The sequence below is a fragment of the Cryptomeria japonica genome, unplaced genomic scaffold (genome assembly GCF_030272615.1).
Source record: "Cryptomeria japonica unplaced genomic scaffold, Sugi_1.0 HiC_scaffold_236, whole genome shotgun sequence".
Lineage (NCBI taxonomy): Eukaryota > Viridiplantae > Streptophyta > Pinopsida > Cupressales > Cupressaceae > Cryptomeria > Cryptomeria japonica.
Window position 1 is genome coordinate 190982 of NW_026729058.1, and position 22704 is coordinate 213685.

General features: G+C 33.7%; 1 protein-coding gene across 1 annotated transcript; it reads right to left on the reverse strand.

The window, feature by feature from the left end:
* Nucleotides 1-2810: 2810 nt before the first annotated feature.
* On the reverse strand, nt 2811-20729 carry LOC131039982 (disease resistance protein RPV1). The gene is made up of 6 exons (XM_059215729.1): nt 20047-20729; nt 18972-19959; nt 18706-18864; nt 7281-7628; nt 5857-7179; nt 2811-3328 (listed from the first exon to the last, which is right to left on the reverse strand). The coding sequence occupies exons 1-6, from the start codon at nt 20514-20516 to the stop codon at nt 3092-3094; spliced, it is 3525 nt and encodes a 1174-aa protein (XP_059071712.1). The 5' UTR covers nt 20517-20729; the 3' UTR covers nt 2811-3091.
* Nucleotides 20730-22704: the final 1975 nt, after the last annotated feature.

A 22704-nucleotide genomic window follows, 5' to 3' on the forward strand; every position in this document is an offset into this window, starting at 1 on the left:
AATGCTAAAGGGACTACAAAAGTTGAGGCAAAAGAAGAAATATATGAAGTAGTACACTGAAGAATTCTACAAAGTGATCATTAGGGTTGGATATAGTGAAGCAATTCAAGAAAAGGTTGTGTGGTACATCAATGGACTAAGAACAAACATTCTTAAAGAATTGAGTTTGGTAATGATAACCATAGTCCAGGAGGCATTCCAATTTTCACTGAAGGTGTAGGAGAAATTGAACAAGAAGTTTGAGTAGAGGTAAAGGTCTAAAAGAGGAAGCTTTTAGAGAGGCAAAATATAGTCTAGATAAGGGTAATCTTATGTCAAAAAGAAAATAAAAAAAGATAAGCCCTACCATTGTGAACAGAAAGAAAATAATCAATATCCCAAAGGGAGAGATGATAGAAACTCCTACTACAATGATAGAGTAGGCTATAATTCCTTCTGCAATGATGAAGACGAGAGAGGTGGGAGTAGATCTGAATGAAGGCCATTTAGAGGAAAATGTTTCAAGTGTGGAGGTGAAGGGCACAAAGTATTTGAGTACCATTAAGGAAGTACTGGCAAGAGAACTGAGAATAATGGAAGAGTAGTGTATCTGGAAGAAGAACCTGTTGGATCACACATATATTATAACAAAAAATTAAGGATATTTTATAGAGATTGTTAGTTTTAGGATCATGAAAGGAATATATTATGATGGAATTATTTTGGAAATGTATGAGCAAGGAACTAGAGAGCCCATTAAACTAATAGTCACACCAAATAATTAAGGCCTTGCATATGTTAGAAGTGAATAAAATATAAATGGTGTTGCAAACGAAATAATATAAATAAGTCATTTCAATCAATGAAAAGTCTTCAATATTCTTATTGCAATAGGAGAATACATAAAAAGGAAATGTGTTGGGATCTCCATCTTTGTAGTATTTTTAGATTGAGGAATCATTCTAAAAAACTATGTTGGAATAGGGAGTAGAATACAAAATCTACGAAAGTTTGTTTACAAATTATAAGTTTAGATGAAATTGTGTTTCTAATTGCCAAAACATTATATATACATTCAAAAGGTATTTACAAGCCCAAATGTTTACATGCCAAATAGAATAGTAGTTAAGAAAGCTTTAAATATTTGAGTTGGATACGTCTTTGTTGCTTATTATGATTGAAAGATGGTAATAAGTGGAATTGTATGACTAGGTGTAGAAATGTTCATATTGTTACAAAATATAAGGAAAATCGAGTTCCAAAGGTTCAAATTTTATAAGTTCAATGTCATCTTGTGAGTCCATCTACATTAAGATGGGGCATGTTGATAAGTGATTCAGGCATATGTTTTCATGCAACTTATAATTGACCAAGGTTTCCTAAGTTCACATGAATTATATTTTTAGATGCATTCGTGTTAGATTTTTAAGATATAAACTCATCTTGCATGTTCAATACATGAAAGGAAAATAAACAAATTTATTATTATTTAGTTTATGATTATTTTTCTTGTTATTTTAAACAATCTATAATGAAGACCTCTATGTTGAGGCACCATCAATATGTAAATATTTTATAGGTTGAATAGAAAAATATAGTTGAAATAATTTTATATGTGTTTTCCTCTATCTCCATAGTGTTTCTATGCTTGCATAGACCTAGTTTATGCAATTCTTGCAAATATTGATTCAACCATTTCTCCTTATATAAAGAATAAGGCTTTTACATCTGTCTACCTATTCTCAAAGTTATGAAAATTATTCTCTACTTGTATCAAAATATTATATATTATTTGGTCAATAGGCCTAGGCAAATTATTTTGTACTAAATCTCATACATGTTTTTGTTTTTGGTTTTTCTAGGCTACAACATAGGGGAAAGGACCTAGTAGTTGTGCACCCTAACTTCACACTTCTCAAAATCCTACTTGGAAATTTCAAATCACTTCGATTTTTTTACAGCAGCTAGCTTGGCAAGTCCTCTGCTTATAACTAAGGTTTGAGGGCCACATCATCAAATATGATGCCACATCAGCATGCTTTTTGCCAAGGTGTCCAAAACAGCCCCAAAAAAAAGTGAGACCAATAGGTGTGCAAAAGAGACCCCAATAGTTGTGCAGCTGACATGGCATCACCTGATTGGTTACTTTTTACAGTATTAGTACATTTCTTAACAACTATTGGTACATTTCCTAACAACTGTTGGTACATTTCCTAACAAAAATTGATATTTTTTGTTTCAAACAATAGGTTTTATTTGTTCAATTCTTGGAACAAAAGGTATCAACCACCCTCACAACAATTGGTACATGCTCAACTACTGGGTCCTTTCCCCTACATTCTCTTTTTATTTGTTTTTATTGTTGTACACTTCTGCATGTTAACAAAATACCTACATGACTTTTAAGAACTTTGAAAACTTCATTTTCTAAACTATTCTATAACTAATTTGATATTTTTTATTATATAAAATGTATATAGTATTTAAAAATGCAAAGAGAAATGATCTTATATCTCACACCATTGCTTGTATACAATTTTTTTAAAATTTAAGTGGCTAGAGTGTTCTTATGTAAATTATTAATTAGGAGAAAAAGATAAACAAGAATCTTTCTCTATTTCAATGAAGCAACAATCTTTTGTTGGGAAATGATACACAACTTCACAAAATAAATTTCTTCTTTTAATTTATCTCCAACTTTTTTTCAAAATTTTATATGCAAAAAATATTATTAAGAATTTTATTGAAGAATATCATCTAAGACAGTACTTACAAATGAGCAACAAAATTTAATATTCATGAAATCACCAACTCTACAAATTACTACTCCAAAATTCTATGAAAAGATGATAACAAATTAAACAAATCCTTAGAAACCTGCCCATTTATGGCTTCTACTATCCGTCCTGTTATGAATGGTGGCTCATCAAGTTCATACCATAGTTTTGAATTGCGTACGTTGATGTTGAAATGTCTTGCGTCATCGTTGGAGAATTTAATGTCATTAAACACTTCTGAATCTTTTCTCCACATCAGCATATGTAATGCATAATTATTAAATGGGTGGGCGATGTAAGTATGACCAAGGAATGATACTTCAATCTCACAATTCCTATCTGTTACAAGGAATAGCCAAATTGCACTGCTCGGCTTGATATCCTCTATTAAAAATGAAGCCTCCGTGCAATTCTCTAACTCCTTCAAAACTCGACCTCCAGCTCTTTCTATCTGTTACAAGGAATAGCCAAATTGCACCACTAGGGTTGACATCCTCTATTAAAATTGAAGCCTCCGTCCGATATTTCTTCAAAACTAAAACTCGACCTCCAGCTCTTTCTATTGTTTTGATCTGCGCACAATTTAAAATATGAATCAATCAAAAATCAAATGTCGTTCAGTAAAAATTCAAAAGCAGAGCAATGAATGCAATAATTAGTATTGTATTCATCCATGAAACGATATCATTATCACCATATCATTATCACTTTCCCTATACAAGCAGAGTAATGAATGCAAGAACCAACTATAAATAGAGCATTCTAGTCCCAGTGACTCATATTTGCAACTGGTTCTCATCATTCCTAATGATAAATGAAGCTATAACTGGAATCATATATTTTATTTTATATTGACTATTTTTCTTAAATAGTTTATACATTACTTTATTCTTTCAAAATTTTATATTCGACTCATAACTAATTTTCTAGTAATTCCTCTATATAAATTAATTTTCCTTCTCATATATTTTTTTTGATTTACTAATACTATTGTGTTATAATTTTTATATTTTCAAATACTTTTGTGTTAAAAGGTTTTTTGTTTTGACATGATTTTTTCGAAATCATAACATATGAACATGGACTCCTCTCTTGAATAGTATTGTGTATGTCTTAAATGTTATTTATTTCACATTTTCATTTATGTGTTTTAGACATTTTTGTCACATAGTGGCACAACTATACTTATATGGGGGTAAAAACTGTGGAAAAAAATTTCATACATTAGAATTTTGTTCTTATAAAGTTTCCATGCATTCTTTTTCATTTTCATAATAAGTTGTTGGATGTTCTATCCCTCTTTCCTAATAAAAAAGGAGCATAATAGAAAGGTATGTTTTCTAATTCTATGCACTTATGTTTTTGTGGTGTATTTCTAGTGGTTTAATATCTAATATGTCTATTTCATAATTTTCACATTCATTTAGTTTTAGGCATTAGTATGAGTGTACAATTTTTTGTTCAAGATTCTATGACTATATAAGGTTTTCTTCTTAAAAAAATATTAGCTTGACTTTCATTAATATTTAACTATCATTTGCCCAACCTGCTAAGTTTTCAATAGTTCTTTCTTAACTTCTTTTAAAAAATAGTCTCCTAGTTGATTTAAGTTTTAATTAGTGATTTTTCTTTCCTCCCTATGTTTTAAATTGGTTTTTCGATTCTAAATCTCATCCTATTTCATCTTTCATAGCACTCAATCAATATTTTACAACAATATTTAGCATCCTCCATTTTCATTATAATTATCTTTCCAACTTCAAGGGATGATTTTTTATTCTTTCTTCATCATATTTCTTTTATTATCTTGTTATTCATTTTTCTCTTTGACATCTCTAACTTATCACATCTCCCCAAAAAAAAATCTATGCACACTAGGACAATAATTTTGTTTGATGCCCTCACAACGTTGAATGCAAGAGTTTGGTGTGACTTTTCATTTATATTTTTTAAATTTTATAGAGTCCTTAATTTTTTAGCTTATAAGAAAGGCAACACAATGCAATGATCTCATTGTTTTTTGGTGGGGACTTCATTTTCCAAGCATTCATGCTCATAGGCCCGAGGAATATATTTATTCCAGCTATGGATTCATTTGAAAGCTCCAACATTTAATTTAGCACAAAATTATATGGTTTCAATTAAATTAATTTAAAAATTTGAAGGTTTCTAAAAATAGATGTAAAAGAGAAACCTAGAGACATGAGTAATCATGAAAAATAGGGCAAGGTGAATATGAATGTACTTTCAGCTATTATATGGCATGAAGGAAGAAAATAACATGAATTATTGTAAAGTCAGAAAATGAAATAAATCAAGTTACAATGTTGAAGGTAAAATGTGTAGACACAATTTTTGTAGATTATATATTAGAAAGTATTTCAAATGAGCATCATAATTGAAGCTAACTAGAAATTTGACAATATAATTCAATTAGAAAAAGTATATAAGATTTTCTTTGATTTAGATAACAGTATTTATAATTTTGTAGACAAGTTCAGAAAGAATTCATAAGATTTTATGACTATAGACAAATATAAGAATTAGAGTCAAGGTAAACCATACAACAATTAAAGATCATAAATTAATGAAAATTAATCAGAACATAATTTAAAAAAATAAAATCAATAAACAAATAATATTTTTTAAATTATAAAAGGAATGCAAGACTCCTAGAGACAATTTTACAAGAGAAAACAAGATCACATGATACAAACTATGGAGAAAAGGGGCATAAAAGTTATTAATAGCCTAAGATTCATGTCATGGAAGACATATGAAGTTTAATATATATAGATAAGTTTTCATTCTTTATAGAAATTTTATCAGTTATATTTATATATATATATATATATATATATATATATATGATAGAAATTTTATAGTTGTGTGCACAACGCAAATTATCAACAAATTTATCAAACACAAATTTTATAGTTGTGTGCAAAAACACAAATTATCAACAAATTTATCAAACACAGAATAAATAAAGGGAAAAAAATGTTCTAGAATTCTTTCAGGGAAAAAAATGTTTTGGACTTTTTTCAGGTAAAATAAATGTTCTAGAATTCTTTTATAGGGAAAAAAGGGTTTGACTCACCAGCAATCTGGGAAATGACGACGGCATCCGCCATGCTGCAACGGAGATTTGAAAACAGGATAACTGGTCCAATAGATCCAGGCACTCAAAGTTTCGCAGTTTCCAACACCTATTGGCTTTAAGAACTTGTATTGATTTCAGACCTTCCACATTAAGTGTCTCTAGTTCATCACATCCGCTTATGTCAAGAACTTTGAGTCTTGCCAGGTTAGAGAGGCATGCCAGTCTTCTCAGCTTTGAACAGTTCGTCAGTTTCAGACTTATCAGATTGTCTGGTAACCTTCCAATCTTTCTTAAAAGACGATTGTAGGACAGATCAACAGTTTCAAGTTTGGGAAAAAGACTTTCGGCCTGAGGAATGTCTATCTCTTGAATGCGGCTGTGTCTTATGATTAAATCTGTTAAACAACCTGGGCGATTTGGATGAGCACTCTGACCAATACTTCCCTGCACCTGAGAACTATCCAGAGGTACATTTCCTGGATCGACTCCTGTCAGGAACTGCTCCATATCAAGTGGACAAACTTGAACATCCAAAATTTTCATATTCACCCGTGCAATTGTTACAGGTAACGTTCTCATTCCACATTTATATATTCTGAAACTTTCCAAATGTACTAACTTTTCAATAGAGTTGCCAATAAGATGTAGATTAGTGCACCCTATCAGACTCAAATCTGTTAACCTGCTCAAATTATATAGAGAAGATGGCATCTCTGTCAATCCCGAGCTCCCTATATGTAGTTCTTCCAGATCTTCCAGCTGTTCAAGATTGTCAGGCAATTTCCTCAGCTCAGTATCGACCACATTTAAATGCTTTAAAGACTTCTGAACCTCAGTTCCTTTGGGCATTTCCTTTAGCATGGAGCAACCCTGAAAGTTGAGGTACTCAAGCGTGGAGATTTTTCCCAAATCTTGGAGAACAAGATTCCTGCAATCTCGCAATGCTAAATATTGGAGTTGCAATAATTCTTCCGTAAAAGAATTTGGCAAAACCTCCAAATCGCTGCAGCCAGATAGATCTACATGTGTCAGATTTGTTACTTCCTCAAATTTTATTGGGAGTGTCTTCAGGCCTCGAATATTTTGTAAAACTATCTTACCCAAATGCCTCAAATTCAGCTTTCCTAACCACGCCTGAAACATCTGTTCAATACCTATTGGAATAGCTATTGGAGGCTGCAATGACTCTGAAGTTGAACCATGTTTTTTGACCACGGCTGTGGATGGTCCAGCTGTGCTCGTGCTTGCGCTTCCAAAATCTGTGGATGGTCCAGCTGTGCTCGTGAATGCGACTTCCAATGCACGCAGTTCCGAAGGAGGCTGCGATACGAACAGTGATTTAATTGCTATTAATATTTAATATTACAAAATGGAAAAGCTCTGCTCTAATTAAAACGCTGGCTGAGGAAAGATGCACATACCTCACGATCATCAAACAAGTTGCAGAAATCTTGAGGGCTGACGCCATGAAGTTCCAACACTCTTAAACTTCTCAGTAAAAGAGTAGAAGGAATATTCCTTAAACAACTCAAGCGAAGCCATATCAAGTCTCCCGACACCCTATTAAATTGCTGCAGGATACTGGAATTTTGAACCGCTAGAATCTTTAACCCGTTTATATCTTGATTTTGCAAATATACTGGCAACTCGTGCTCTTCATCTCCACGAATTCCTCGTACATCGTACTTTGACATGGAGACCTTTCCAAAAACCTTAATGATGGGATCTTTCAATCGATCAAGCCAGCCATAATGATGGGAAGAACGTAGCTGATCAATCAGAGGAGATAGAATATGTTAAATTGCAAATAGCAAATTTTATTCTAGTAATTTTGTTAAATTGCAAATAGCAAATTTTATTCTAGTAATTTTGTTTTAATACAGATTATTCTACGTAGTTTTTTTTAATGACTATATGAAATAAATTCTCTTCATTAAAAATAAATTCAAACTAACATAAATAATTATTTGTCTGTCTGTATAGAGACTGCAAAACTAGAAGTTATACATGAGCAAAATAAATATGTTATAATGTAAATAAAATAATTAAATAAATAATATATACACAATCTAAATAATATACATTAATTTAAAATAAATAAAAAATAAATTATATAATGGTAAGTCATGAATAAAATATAATATTTTATTATTAATAATGATTCATTTCATTTAAATTTTATGATGAGATAAACGGGTTGCTATTTGGTGACTGATGGAAGAAGGGAAAATGGATGCAGATCACAGTAAGGATCTATAGTAGCATTTAAGAAAATGAAATTATTGAAAAGAGAAATAATATAGATTAATTAGAACCTTCACTATTATTATAATAGAACAAAAACAAGGGATTACCCATAATTTGGGCAAATTCATACAAACAATAATAAGCTTTCTTCACTCTAATTTTAGAAAATTACATTGATCTTTATCATAAATGAACAAATATTGTGTTTTATTAAATTTTTAATTGATTGTCTAGATAATTATAATTATAATTAAAGTTATTGTATCTTTTGGTAAAATAATGATCAAGTCTTGTTCAGTGCAAAGGCTTGAAACTATTGAATTTCTGCAGAATGATAAAATTTTGTACTCACAAAAAGTAAATATCTTGATTTTTTAGAAATTTTGACAACGAATGATCTTGATCTCTACAAATTCCTCATACTATTGGACAGAGCCATGGGAACTAGAGACCTTAGATATGCAAAAACAGAATTTATTATTTTATGTAAAATATATTTTGAAAATAATAATTATTAAATTAATGTATAGATAAATTTAGCAAGCATGTATATTATCTAAAAAAAAGGTGTTGTGGTTATTTGAAAACGCTACAAATGTATTGGAACCTTCAGTACAAATGTAGAACAAAAATAGGGGATTTCACAAAATAAACTTTGTTATACCTTGATCAAAATTACATTGATATAAATTAGAGATGTGCATTACACTAAAAAATTGGACAACTATTTTTATTATTTTTCTTGAGCATATATATATATATATATAGACACACACACATACACACACACACACACACACACATATATATATATATAAAATTTATATTAAAAGTTGATAACTATATGTTATCGGGTTAACAATGAATAATATCTGATTGCGTTTTTGTTTTGATTGGCGACTTGCTTAACATTAGTTAAGCGCCGATCATATGCTATCGGGTTACTAGACCCGATAGCATATTGGTGTCGATTCATCGGACTATTAACCCGATAGCATACATTACAGATTCACATTGTTATCGGTTGACAATACCTATCGTTTCGCATTAACAAAACATTGATCATTGTGTTAAACCCAATAAGCATACACCGATTCATATCGATTTATTTGTAGAGGCACAATTAAGAGATGCCATGGATAGGCATGTCTCCATGTTGTGGAGACATGTCTGCCCATGACATCTCTCTGGTAAGATATATATGTGCCTGTTATTGTTATCCAAAGGACATCAGAATTATTAATGTTCTTTCTCCACCATCTGCAATACATAGAAGGTAATTAGAAAACATAATTGATATATACTGTGAGTAATATTTGCATTGTAATACAACATCATTATCCATACCTTGATTGTGAATTGAAATTTGAATAAATTTTACATGGTATCAGAGCCTCGGTAGATCGAACCTGAGGCATTCAAATTTGTGAAAAAATTCAAAGTCAAGAAGATATCTAACATCACATTTCTTCAAATGGCCAGCACTATCAGATTTGAAGATAGACTCAAACGAGGCGACAATTTCTCAGCATGGAAATTCAGAATTAAGATGATCCTAAAGGAGAATAAAGTTGAATCATTTGTAAGAGTCGAATCTAAAGAACTTGAGAATGAACCTGACAAAACAACATGGATCAAGGGTAATGAAAAGTCCATCAAGATTATAATTGATGCAGTGAGAAAAAATATTATGCCAATCATAAAGAAACATGAGACTGCCTATCATATGTTCAAGGCACTCGAAAATGCATTTGAGATTTCCAATGCAAGCAAAACCTTGGCTCTAAAAAGAGATAAATCATATAAGTATGATAAATGGGTAGTCAATCAATGCCTACTTCATGCGGATATCTACCCTAAGGGATGAACTAGCAACACTTGGATACGAAATCCAAAGCAAAGAGTTAACACTCATTGCTCTAGATGGGTTACCTAGTGTCTACGTTCATTCAAGACATCAATGCAAGGGCTAAATATCCAAATTTTGAGAGGCTCAGCGCGGATTGTCTTCAAGAAGAATCAAGGTTGAATAAGAAAGGGATCAAGCATAAGAATATAGATGAATATCTTCAACAACTCTAATAAGAAAAGAAAGAAGAAACAATTCAAGAAGAGGAAAGGACATCAAGGCAAGAATACCTCCAAGAAGGATCTCTCTCATATTGAATGCTTCAGGTGTGACAAGTTCGGGCACTATGTTGCTAAATGTCCTAAAAGATCTAAACAAGCTACACTTGTCAAAGTTGGAAAGTCAAAGGATGAAGATGATTCTGAGAAATATGTGTTCTACTCAACACTTTCAAACCAAGTATCAAACAAGGCTAACTCATGGGTGATTGACACTGGCTCATCTAGACATATTACAGGGTTCAGAGAAGTGTTAGACTCCATGATAGAGGAGACAGATGAGGAAGTAACAATCGGAGATGACTGCATATCAAGTCAAAGGAATTTGAACCTGCACCATCAGACTGAAGTTAAGCTTATCATTACAACTTATAGGAGTACTATATGTCCCAGGCATCAAGAGGAACCTAGTCTCCATCTCAACACTAGAGGATAATGGGTATAGGGTGACCTTCATGAACAACAAAGTGTTGGCTTGGCCAAAGAATTTGTCCATCAAGAAAGCCAAAACCATTGGTCAAAGACAAGGTTACTTATATGAGCTATGGACAAAGCCCAACCTGGCCCCAATCCATGAAGTTGCAAATACAAATGAAGTTTGGCATACAAGACTAGGTCACCAGAATTTCAGAGCTTTATCATTTATGGAAAACCTTGTCACAGGTTTACCCAAGTTAAAACAATATCATTTAGGGGCATGCAAGGGATGTGCCGTAGGTAAAAATAGTAAGGGCTCTTTTCAAAATAGTACTAGGTAAACAAGTAATGTTTTAGAATTAGTCCACTCTGATGTATGTGAACCTATGTCAGTACCTTCTTTAGGGGGATTTTTGTATTATGTAATATTTGTGGATGACTACTATAGAAAAATTTGGATCTACTTTCTGAAATGTAAAGAATCAGAAAAGATCCTTAATAAATTTAAAGAATTTAAAACCCTAACAAAAAACTTCTCAGGTAATAAAGTTAAAACCCTAAGAACTGACAATGGGGGGAATACACCTCAGATCTATTTAAAGATTTTTGTAAAAATGTTGGGATTAAGAGGGAGTTTACTGTACCTTATAATCCTCAACAAAATGGGGTAGCTGAGAGGAAAAATAGGACAATTGTAGAAGCTGCCAAACCTATGCTTCTTGATCAGAACCTAGATACCCATCTTTGGGCAAAAGCTTCATGCACTGTCGTGTATATCCAAAATAGATGTCCTCACTCCCATATTGAAGATAAAACCCCCAAGGAAGTTTTTACTAAAACAAAGCTAGATATTAGCCATCTTAGAATATTTGGATGCCTTGTTTATATCCATCTACCTAAAGAGAAAAGGTTAAAACTAGAGCCTTTAAGAAAAAGGGGAATATTTGTTGGATATAGTGAAACCTCCAAGGCCTACAAAATCTACATACCTGGTCAGAGGCATATTGAACTTAGTAGGGATGTAATTTTTAAAGAAGGATTAGCCTTAATAAAAGCCGAAAGTTCTATAGAACCTAAAGTCCATGTTCCTGCTCCTAGCATAGATGAAGATCCCGCTCCTGAGTTTCAGAGGGAGAATCTTGAGGAAAATGAAGGTGAAATTCAAAACCCACCTAGAGAAAATCTCAAGAAAAGATCACTATGGGCCACCAAAACTATAGAAGAAGCTCATAAGTATGCTGCCCCTTCAGGAACCTTCAAAGAAAGAAAAAGGCCTAACAGATTCACCAGCTATGTTGCCCTCATGAATGACCTTTCAAAAGTTGAACATACCAATGTATAAGATGCACTTAAACATCAAGTATGGAAGGATGCCATGTCTGATGAATACTAGTCCATTGTAAAAAATGAGGTTTGGGAGATTGTTCCCAGGCCAACTGGAAAATCTGTTGTATCTTCCAAATGGCTCTTCAAGATCAAACATGCTGCATATGGCAGCATTGAGAAACACAAGGCCAAATTTGTAGCCAAAGGGTTCTCACAAAAGGAATGAATTGATTACGAAGAAACCTTTGCACCTGTGGCTAGATACACCTTAGTAAGAGTAGTCTTAGCCTTTGCCATAGCAAATGGATGGAAAGTACATTAGATGGATGTAAAGACAATATTTCTTAATGGAAAGATTGTAGAAGAAGTATATCTAGAGAAAATTGAAGGATTTGAGATTCATAATGCAGAGTCTCATGTGTGTAGACTCAAGAAATATCTTTATGGGCTTAAACGGGCTCCCAAGACTTGGTATGAAAAAATTGATACTTATCTCACAGGGCTAGGTTTCTCAAAGAATGATGCAGATCCAAATCTTTACTATAAACAAAACAAAGGTGATATGTTGATATTGATTCTATATGTTGATTATTTGTTAATCACAGGTGAAAATCACCTCATATAGATCAGTGCAAGAAAGACCTTGCTAAATAATTTGACATGACGGACTTGGGACTCCTTCATTACTTCCTAGGATTAGAAGTATGGCGAAATTCGAATGGCATCATACTAAACCAAGGTAAGTATACCTTGGACATTTTGAAGAGATTTGGAATGTTAAACTGCAGACCTATGACTTCTCCAATGGAAACAAACCTTCATAGACTTAAGGAAGCAACAATAGAATCACAACCCATAGATCCTACTCTATACAGGCAAATGATTGGGTCCCTGATGTATCTGGTAAATACAAGACTAGATATATATTACATAGTTAATGCTTTGAGTCAGTTTATGTGTGAGTATCTAGTAAATACAAGACTAGATATCTATTACGCAGTTAATGTTTTGAGTCAGTTTATGTGTGAACCAAAGGAGATACACCTGGTAGCAGTAAAACACATCATGAGATATCTACAAGGTACTTTAAATCTTGGTCTCATGTATAAGAGAGTTTATTTGGATTTACATGGATTCACAGATTCAAATTGGGCTGGAAATGTAACTGACAAGAAAAGCACCTTAGGATGTTGCTTCAGTTTAGGTTCAGCCATGATATCCTAGATCAGCTGGAAAGCAGTCATCAGTAGCACAGACTTCCACTGAGGCCGAGTATATTGCACTTTTCATGGCTGCTCAAGAGGCAGTATGGCTTAGGAAGTTGCTTGAAGGGTTATTTGGTGAACCAATGAAACCTACAGTTAGTCATTGTGACAACCAGAGTTGCATAAAACTCTCACCAAATCCGGTGTTTCATGACAGATCCAAACATTTTGAGATTCCATACCATTATGTGCGAGATATGGTAGACATGAATGTGATCCAGTTGGAATACATTTGTATAAGGGACCAGACAGTAAATATTCCTACCAAACCACTTTCCAGGGTGAAAGTTGAGCACTTCAGAAAAGGTCTTGGTATGATTGAAAGGCAATTTGCTTCGTAATCTGTACTTATATATTAATAAAGATGTTTAACGTGTAAACTTCTTTGTCATGCTATGACATTTATGGGCTCCACCCCCTATGTACATTTCTAAGAGGTGACGATCTCTCAGATAATGGACACTTGTATGTAGACATTATAAGGTGACGATCTTATAATGATCAAACCAGATATCATGTGATTCCTGGTATGTTATGGATGTGCCATAATTATATTGTGGTAAAGACATTTTGAAATGTCAGTGCACACACCACAATTTGGATAAAATGAGGATTTAATTATTCTCATGTTTTTATCCTTAGTATTGCTTGATTTGCAAGACTGATATCACGTGCTTAGGTGATATCTTGTCATCACAAGTTGTTGTGGTGAACTTTTGTATCACGTGTTTAGGTGATACTTCATGTCACGTGCTTAGGTGATATGATTTTTGTATCACGTGTTTGACTGATATGATCCTCTATAGAGTGAGATTATGAGACTCCATAAGGAATCCTGACCATCATGAGAAATGTGATGCTAGATATGTTGTCATTCATCTTCCCAAGCTAAGAGGGAGTGTTGATGAAATAGCATCGATCAGATGAAGAAATCCTTGCCAAGAAATATATATATATATCTGTGTGTGTGTGTGTATATATATATATATGTATGTGTGTGTATATATATATATGTATGTGTGTATATATATATATATATATATATATATATATATATATATATATGTGTGTGTGTGTGTGTGTGTGTGTGTGTGTGTATATATATATATAATTAATTTATATTAAAAGTTGATAATTATATGTTATCGGGTTAACAATGAATAATATCCGATTGCATTTTTGTTTTGATGGACAACTTGCTTAACATTAGTTAAGCACCAATCATATGCTATCGAGTATGTGTATAGATATATAATTAATTTATATTAAAAGTTGATAACTATATGTTATCGGGTTAACAATGAATAATATCCGATTGCATTTTTGTTTTGATCGACAACTTTCTTAACATTAGTTAAGCACCGATCATATGCTATCGGGTTACTAGACTCGATAGCATATTGGTGTCGATTCATAATGAATTGGCACCAATATGTTATCGGACTATTAACCCGATAGCATACATTGCAAATTCACATTGTTATCGATTGGCAATACCGATTGTTTGGCATAAACAAAACATTGATCACTATGTCAAACCAGATAAGCATACATCGATTCATATCAGTTTATTTGTAGGCACAATTAAGAGATGCCATGGATAGGCGTTGTGGAGATATGTCTGCCCATGAAATCTCTCTTGTAAGATATATATGTGCCTATTATTGTGGTCCAAAGGACATCAAAATTATTAATGTTCTTTCTCCAACATCTGCAATACATAGAAGATAATTAGAAAACAAAATTGATATATACTGTGAGAAATATTTGCATTGCAATACAACATCATTATACATACCTTGATTTTGAATTGAAATTTGAAGAACTTTTACAATTACGTGTTGAGATAACTATAATAAAATAGAGCTACAAAAATACTACATTAAAAATATATAAACAGATATTAAATTGATTTTCTCTAAGCATTGTTTTTGTTGACTAGAATCACATATATAGACAACCTTTACCAGGGTGGGGTAGGAGAAAGCAATCTCTCGCAAAAATACTTTTTAAGTTATTCTCTGACCACATTATAAAATGCTATACAAGATGGTATTTAAAGGTCTTCCGAGAGTAGCAAACTAGGGACTTAGAAATCATTGAATTTCAAAATCCTTGCAATTTTGTTAAGGCAATGAAGAAGTTCAGATTAAGATAACAAGACTTGAAAGTTATAGGATTATTAGGACATTTGTAGGCTTCTGGACATTCAATTTACTTTAATATCAATGGTGTTCAGGGAATCCATCAAATTGCAAACTCTTCAAAAAGGGATTTATTTTAATATTTGCGCAAATGATCGTAGGGGCTGGTCTTTTCTTGCAAGCTTGGAAACAAAACTTTCATTCCACCAATTATGCTCTATGGTTACATCCTCGCTACATCAGATTTTATAACGTCCCAAAGGAATATTGGGACGTTGTTCTTTTGTTTGGAATTGAGAATAATTTAGGAGGATTTATGAAAGTCGATGAAAATGTTTATGATGAACAATATCTTGATACAAAAATGGGATAGATGGTGATCTCCAAAAGATTGGGAAGTTTTTTGTTGTGCTATGATCACTAGCCTAAAATCATCTTTATTGGCAGTTGTAAAAAATAAGCTTATTACATAAAATAGAAAATCTTTCTATAGATGTGGACTGATGGGAGTATAGCAAAAAAAAAAATGCAGGATTCATTTTCTAGAAAAATCTTTCTTATATTTGATGAACTAGTGATGCTTTAGAGAAGATTTCAGGCACAAAAGAATCGGAGAGGAGCGTTGACAATAACTCAACCCTAAAGAAATTAAGAATAGACAATTTGCAACATCAATAAACTTCTTTTAATAGGAACATGAATCTTTAATTACAGCTTGATCACATGATCAATTGATCGAATGATGAGAAATAAGAAATGCAATACAATTGCTTTAATAAAGAGGTCTTGGACATTATGGGATGTAGTCATATACATATTCATACAAAAATCAAATTTAAACAATCTAACTTAATGTCATTCAAAAACTATGCATGTTGTTCTCATGCAAAATGGAAGAATTGATATAACAACAACCTCTTCCTTAATTTCAAAGAATAATCAGCTCAACAAATTTTATAAAAAAAAAAAAGAAAAAGAAAAGAAAAGAAGATAAGATAATTTCTTAACTTTAGTAAGCTTATCTCCTACCACGATGCACTAAATTCTTTGCTTGTAACTTTCAAGCCTATTCCAAAGCTGATTTCGGGGGTGGCTAATTTCTGTGGCTTTTACAAGATCTGCATCTTATTCATGCAAAGCAACTTTTTTCTAATTTGTAATCTTCCTGCAACTTACTCTTACAAATCAAAGGCTTCACCCTTTTCGAAGGTAGATTCAAACTTGACAAATTATACCAGATGATCTTTTTGACTTTGATCTCCTCTTTTAAAAGAATTGGCTTCACTTTTTATACAATCGATTTGGAGCAGTGGCAAACATTGGGCGATCTCCTCTGAAGTGACGCCTCTTTATTAATTAAAAATAATTCTTTCAAAAATGAAGCCAGCGGCTGATGTGTTCTTTGCAGGCTGCGATTTTCCTTGCTATCGAGCAAGTCTTCCTCTATTAGATATGGCTTTGATGCAAGTGCAGCCATGTGCCAAATGGGAAAACAGAATATGCGCATCTGCCAGAGGATAAAGGAAGAGGTTTATGCATGCAAAGTGTGGAATTAAAGACTCAACCATTACCATCATGGGAGAGGGTCATGAGAAAGGCTGCGTAGAGAGACAAATAATAACAGAGTAAAAGCATATGGTAAACACATCTCTGTTGTATTGAAGAGGGGAAAGGTTGAGGGTATAAAGGGGCCCAAATAGAGGAGAATGGGTATCGGCCTTGAAGGTAGCTGTGTGTCGAGCGGGTAAGTGAAAAAAAGATTGAGGCATCGATCAGAAACAGAAATATAAAGAGAAAGCTGTGTAGGCCTGAGAAGAGGTGAGCCCTCTGCAACAAAGGGAAAGTGCAAAGGAAGCAGAGATAGAGCCAGTGAAAACAGAATACGAAGAGGGCTGTGAATGAGGTAAAAGGGGAAAGAGGGAAGTGGCTGCTAAATAAATAAAGATGGGAATCAGCCAACGAGGAATTAGGAATGCATCGGCCCAAGAACAGAGTAGTGGGTCAGAATCGCCCCAGGGAAAGATAGAATGAGATGAGGCCGCTTGGAAATTGGTCTGAGCTTAGAGAAATAGGGTTTGGAGGTTTTGAACAGAGTTGAAAGGCCATTGACAGGCCAAGCTTGTAATTAATTTGTCGCAATAACTTGATGGTGACATGGAATTTAATAAAGTGGAAATCTTTGTTTTCTTGCTAAGTGAGTTTATGAGTTGTGAATTGTCGGTTGAGTGAAGTTGTTGCTGGTGAAAGACTTTTGTTCTCCCCTTCATCAGAATCACTGGATCCCTTGAATGGAGCGTCTTGGAAACAAGGGCACCTCTAATACTTTGATGCCCACGATCTTTTTCTCTGTTGATACTAAACAATGCGAACATTCCCACTCCGATATCAAATGTAGTTTCTGAAACCAGCCCTTTCCCTTAAACCAATTGATAAAAAGATTACAGTAAATTGAGAGAAAAGATAACAGTAATAAAAACGGTGATAAAATCAGATCACTTACAAGAAAAATAAATTGATCATTCATGGATTTCAACGATTGCAGAATCCTCTGTTTTTTATTACTGGACTGTTTTGATACACAGCAGTCTTTTGTTCCAGCTTGATTGAAAACTACGCTAGGCTTGAATACAAATAGAATTCAATGCAATAGTTCATAGCATAACAGAAGGAACTTATTACGCATTAGCGGTCACATGCATCATCATTGATTATTCGTTGGCAGAGGAAAAGGAAAAACAGAGTTGTTAGCTGAATTTAAGATCTTCTTAACTGAATTTAAACGAAAACAAACTACAATTAAAACTAACTGTCCAAGCAACGCAAGGAACGAAGGGCACCCCAAAACAGGTGGCCGATGGCAGAACTGAATGATCAACTGGACGGCCAGCATCAATCATCAACAAACCCCATGTAGATTTTGCAGAGTTTGTGAATAACTAGAGTTTGACATATATCGAACGACCGAGTAGAAATTGTCATTGATAAACAGAATATTAGGGTTCAACTATATTGGGAAAAGTAATGTAATGGGGAGAAACTAAAAATTGAATCGGTACTGTAGATCCTAAATGAAAAGATTCAAATAGAAGATAGGGTCAGTCAGCCTATCTTGAGGATAACTTCTTGGTTAACTTCAGTCGGCCTATTTTGGAGAGGTTTTATTAGAAGATGGAGATTGCTGCAACATTAATAGAAGTTAACCGAAGATTCAAAAAATAGCTTTTGGAAAAATTAGACTTCCGTTTACTTTCTATGTACATTTCCATGCTTAATGGCCAAAAAAATAACGGAAACTGTTGAAAAGTAATGAGATCAAATACCCGTGTGGAGATCATTTTATCGTTTGAACAACAGAGGCGAAGAGGTGACTCCTCTCTGCCGATTTGTCTTGCCAAGTCCCTCACTAAATCGTGCATTCTTATTTTGAAGCTCCCCTTTGCTCTTCTCCAAATACCTACACTCCAATCCACGCTTTCAACCTGAAAGTAAGTTCATTAGTTACATTACTATAATAAACAGTTCAAATGACATATATAAATGATGATAAAAATCTACTCCTATTTAAGGGTTGCAGGTAATATTTTACCTGTAACGCTCTTGAACGAATTATATCTGCAAGCTCAAATTCCACAAGGCATTTCTGACGGAGCGTCTGAAGGCATTGAAAACCATTATCATTAAATCCATCCAAAACCCTCTCCACCAGATCTCTGTCTTCTCCCATTAAGAAATGGGCAACGTCTAAAAAGGCCTCTTTCTGTGTATTGTCGAGAGATTTATAGCTATCCATTACTATCCTTCCTAGTAAGTCTTCCGGCAGTTGTTTACAGAGGCTTTTCAACTGCTGCTTCCACTTTCTTGGGTCACGTTCATTGTGGAGCTGCCCGGCTAAAATTTTCAAAGCCAAAGGAAAACCACCACACATACTAACCAACTCTTCCACCATATCTTTCAAATCGTCGACTGGTTTGGCGTTGCCGAAGGCATACCAGCAGAATAGCTCTTGGGCTTGTTTCTCAACTAGTAATTTGACATTGTATATTTCTATTTTAGAACTGACAAACAAAGTTTGGTCTCTAGATGTCACCAAAATCACACTGCCATTTCCCAGCACATCCTTTACACATAACAGATTGTCTACTTGCTCTGTGTTATCTATATCATCAAAAACAATCAAAACGCGTGTCAACCCTCTTAGACGATCTTGAAGCAAGGCCTTACCTCTACGCGAATCCTCAATACACAAATTCTTATCACGCAGCAGATTTCTGAGGAGTGTTTGCTGCAGACATGGTATTTTCTCTTTACTCACGTCAGACAAGAAACAACATCTCTGGAATTGGGAACACATGGAGTTGTAGAGATGAGTAGCCAGAGTTGACTTTCCCGATCCGCCTAGCCCCAAAATCCCGACAACGTGGGTGCTCTTTGATTCACTTCGACTCAGAACTACCTTTTCGAAATGCTCCGCCGCTTCACGAAGTCCCACAGGGTACTCACATACATACAGTTGTTCCCTTCCTACCTTTACTAATACAGTCTCTACGATTTCTTTCAATCGCTCTCCATGGTCGCTGAAACAATTTTGGGACTTGTCATAAACCAGAAGTTCAGATTAAAAACTTTAAATCAATATATTTTCATATCATGTAAATACTTACTCTATCTCTGTCCTGAATGGGATGCCAGAAATAGCAGAAACTTTTTCGAGGGCTTTTATCCAGCTTTCCACTCGTTCATCGGTAACCCTGCCTTTCCTTCTATGCTCCTCAAAGGCTGTGGCATATGCTCCCTTCTCCACATGACGAAGTTCTGAAGGTTCGATGTCATAGAATATGGGGATTATCTTAATAGAAGTTGGGTCAGAATCAAGCATCCATACCAGCTCATCCAAACACCACGGGGATTGCGCATATGTTTCGGAGAAAATGGCGATCTGAACGGAGGCACTACGAATGGCAGATTGAATTGCAGGGGTTAAGAAATCCCCCACTTGCAATTCCTGTTTATCGAGAAATACCCTCAATCCATGCGTTTCGAGAGCATAATAGATATGACTGGCAAGGGTTTTCTTGACATCAGGTCCTCTGTGATTAATAAAAACATGATACGGAGGAAACACTTCTTCCATAAGGAGATCAAACTCTTACACAGCGTAATGCAACAAAGATAAACTAACAAATGGAATGACACAAAGTAAGAAATCGGAGGAACCAGTCAGAGAACCGTGACACAGGGAAGCGCTCGTCTATGAGAATTACTCAAACTTAGGCACCCACAGAAAGTTAGGGTTGCAGGTATGGTGGTTCGGTCAAACTTATCTACAAATTGATTGCTTTTTAATTCTCCCTTAAAATTAAAAAACAAAAAAAGGATAGGTTTAAGATGGGAGAAGGAAATAACGTGCTTTTTCGCTGTGGTATGATTTTAGTTAACAAATTCTTTCAGACTGTTTAATGTCATACAAATTAGTCTAATTGGTGCGGCATTCATTATAACTGATTCGATCTATCGTAACGTGTCCAATTTTCTATATATGTTAAGTAAGGGTTGTGTTGATATCCCATCTTTGAAATGGCGGCATTGTTAAATAATAAGTGTTTAAAAGAAAGTATGTATAGGCACCTAGTGGGAAAATGGGAACATACCCCAAGCCTTGGGAGTTTAGGATAAATTTAGGGATGCCCCATCAAGAGGATAGTCGGGTATGAAGAACAAAAGGGTGCCCTCAAAATGAGTATAAAAAGAATAAGCAGGAAGGGATAAGATGATATAATAGTTTTGGATAGGGGATGTAATTGACTAATAAGAAGGAATAAGCAGGTGGGGATAAGATGATATAATAGATTTGGATAGGGGATGCAATTGACTAATAAGAAAAGAGAATTTTGGGAATATAAATGATATTCATGGTACATGGTTTGAATCATGATTATGAGACACTTTGATGCTCTCTATATCATATAATATGGAAGACCATGATGTTATTTTTGCTATGTGGTACAAGATTGACTCAATGGGAAAAGTAGTCATCAAAAGAAATTTGACACATAAAACCATGATATGGAATATCATGATGCTTGTTGTTGAAAGATCCTTAAATAAAAAACATAAATGTACACCAAACTCAAAAGATTCTCAACAAAAAAATATATGAAAATCCAAAGAACAAACTAGATTTTATCCTATTCAAGTTAAACGCAAAATATTGATTGATGATGATGATATCTAGCATTTTTTATGTAGGAGTGGTGTGTCCTAGGAAGAACTTAAGGATTGGGAAGGATAGTTCCTAATAATGATGTTAATTTATTTAGGGATGATTAAGGCTTCTATTAAAATGAGAAATAAAGAACATGGGTTCTTTTGAATGGCTACTAAACTACTTGGTGAGGTATTTTTCTAATGCTTCTATTTCATTGCTATGTTCTACGAGAGTAGTTTTATATTTCACAATTTATTTATTTTCTACTTCATGTCAATTTTTCTAAGGGATATTATTTTCTTGTATTTAGATAGATGGTATGTGTTAGGACAAAATGTTCTTTAGATAGTATAATGCTTTTATTTCTAAATAGTTGTGTTTTCTTAACATTATAACCAATTACAAGGGAAAGCCATTTATACATGAAAGGATTGATGGTAGGCTATATGGAACCTATGGATAGATTAAAAATAGAGAATGGAATGGATGCACAATCTATAAAGCATTTATAATGTGATATCCAAGGACTAAATCATGTAGGAATAACATTTCACCAATATAGTTATGCTACTCATTCAATGTTATATTGTGATGCTTATTGAAGGACATAATCCTTACTGCAAGAGGCAAGATATGAAAAGTATCCAAAGCATGAGTTAACATTTTTCTAATGCCCTTATTAAGATCAAAAGTAGGAAGAGAGAATGGATTAGTATAATGTGGATACAATATGTCATCATGAGGGATGATGATACTTTAAAGGATGAATAATGTAGTAAGATGAGACAACTTGCTCTCAACTGTAGAGAACACATAGCTAGCTAATTAAAATGTGATCTTTGTTTGCTAAGTTTCAATTATAGTACTTTCCCAATGCACCATTTTGAATTTTTTTAACAAAATATTCTTTCCACTTTTCTATTTTGTCGATTTAAAAAAAAAAATTACTTTCTCCAAACTACTACTACAAAAGATGTTGAAATTCATGACTTCCACTATATGTTATAACTAGTGACTAGATTTTGATGAATAATGATAAACAACAAATACCCTAAACGGTACTGAGAAGGGGGGGTGAATTGGTACAGACAAAAACTTTCTCAACAACTTATCA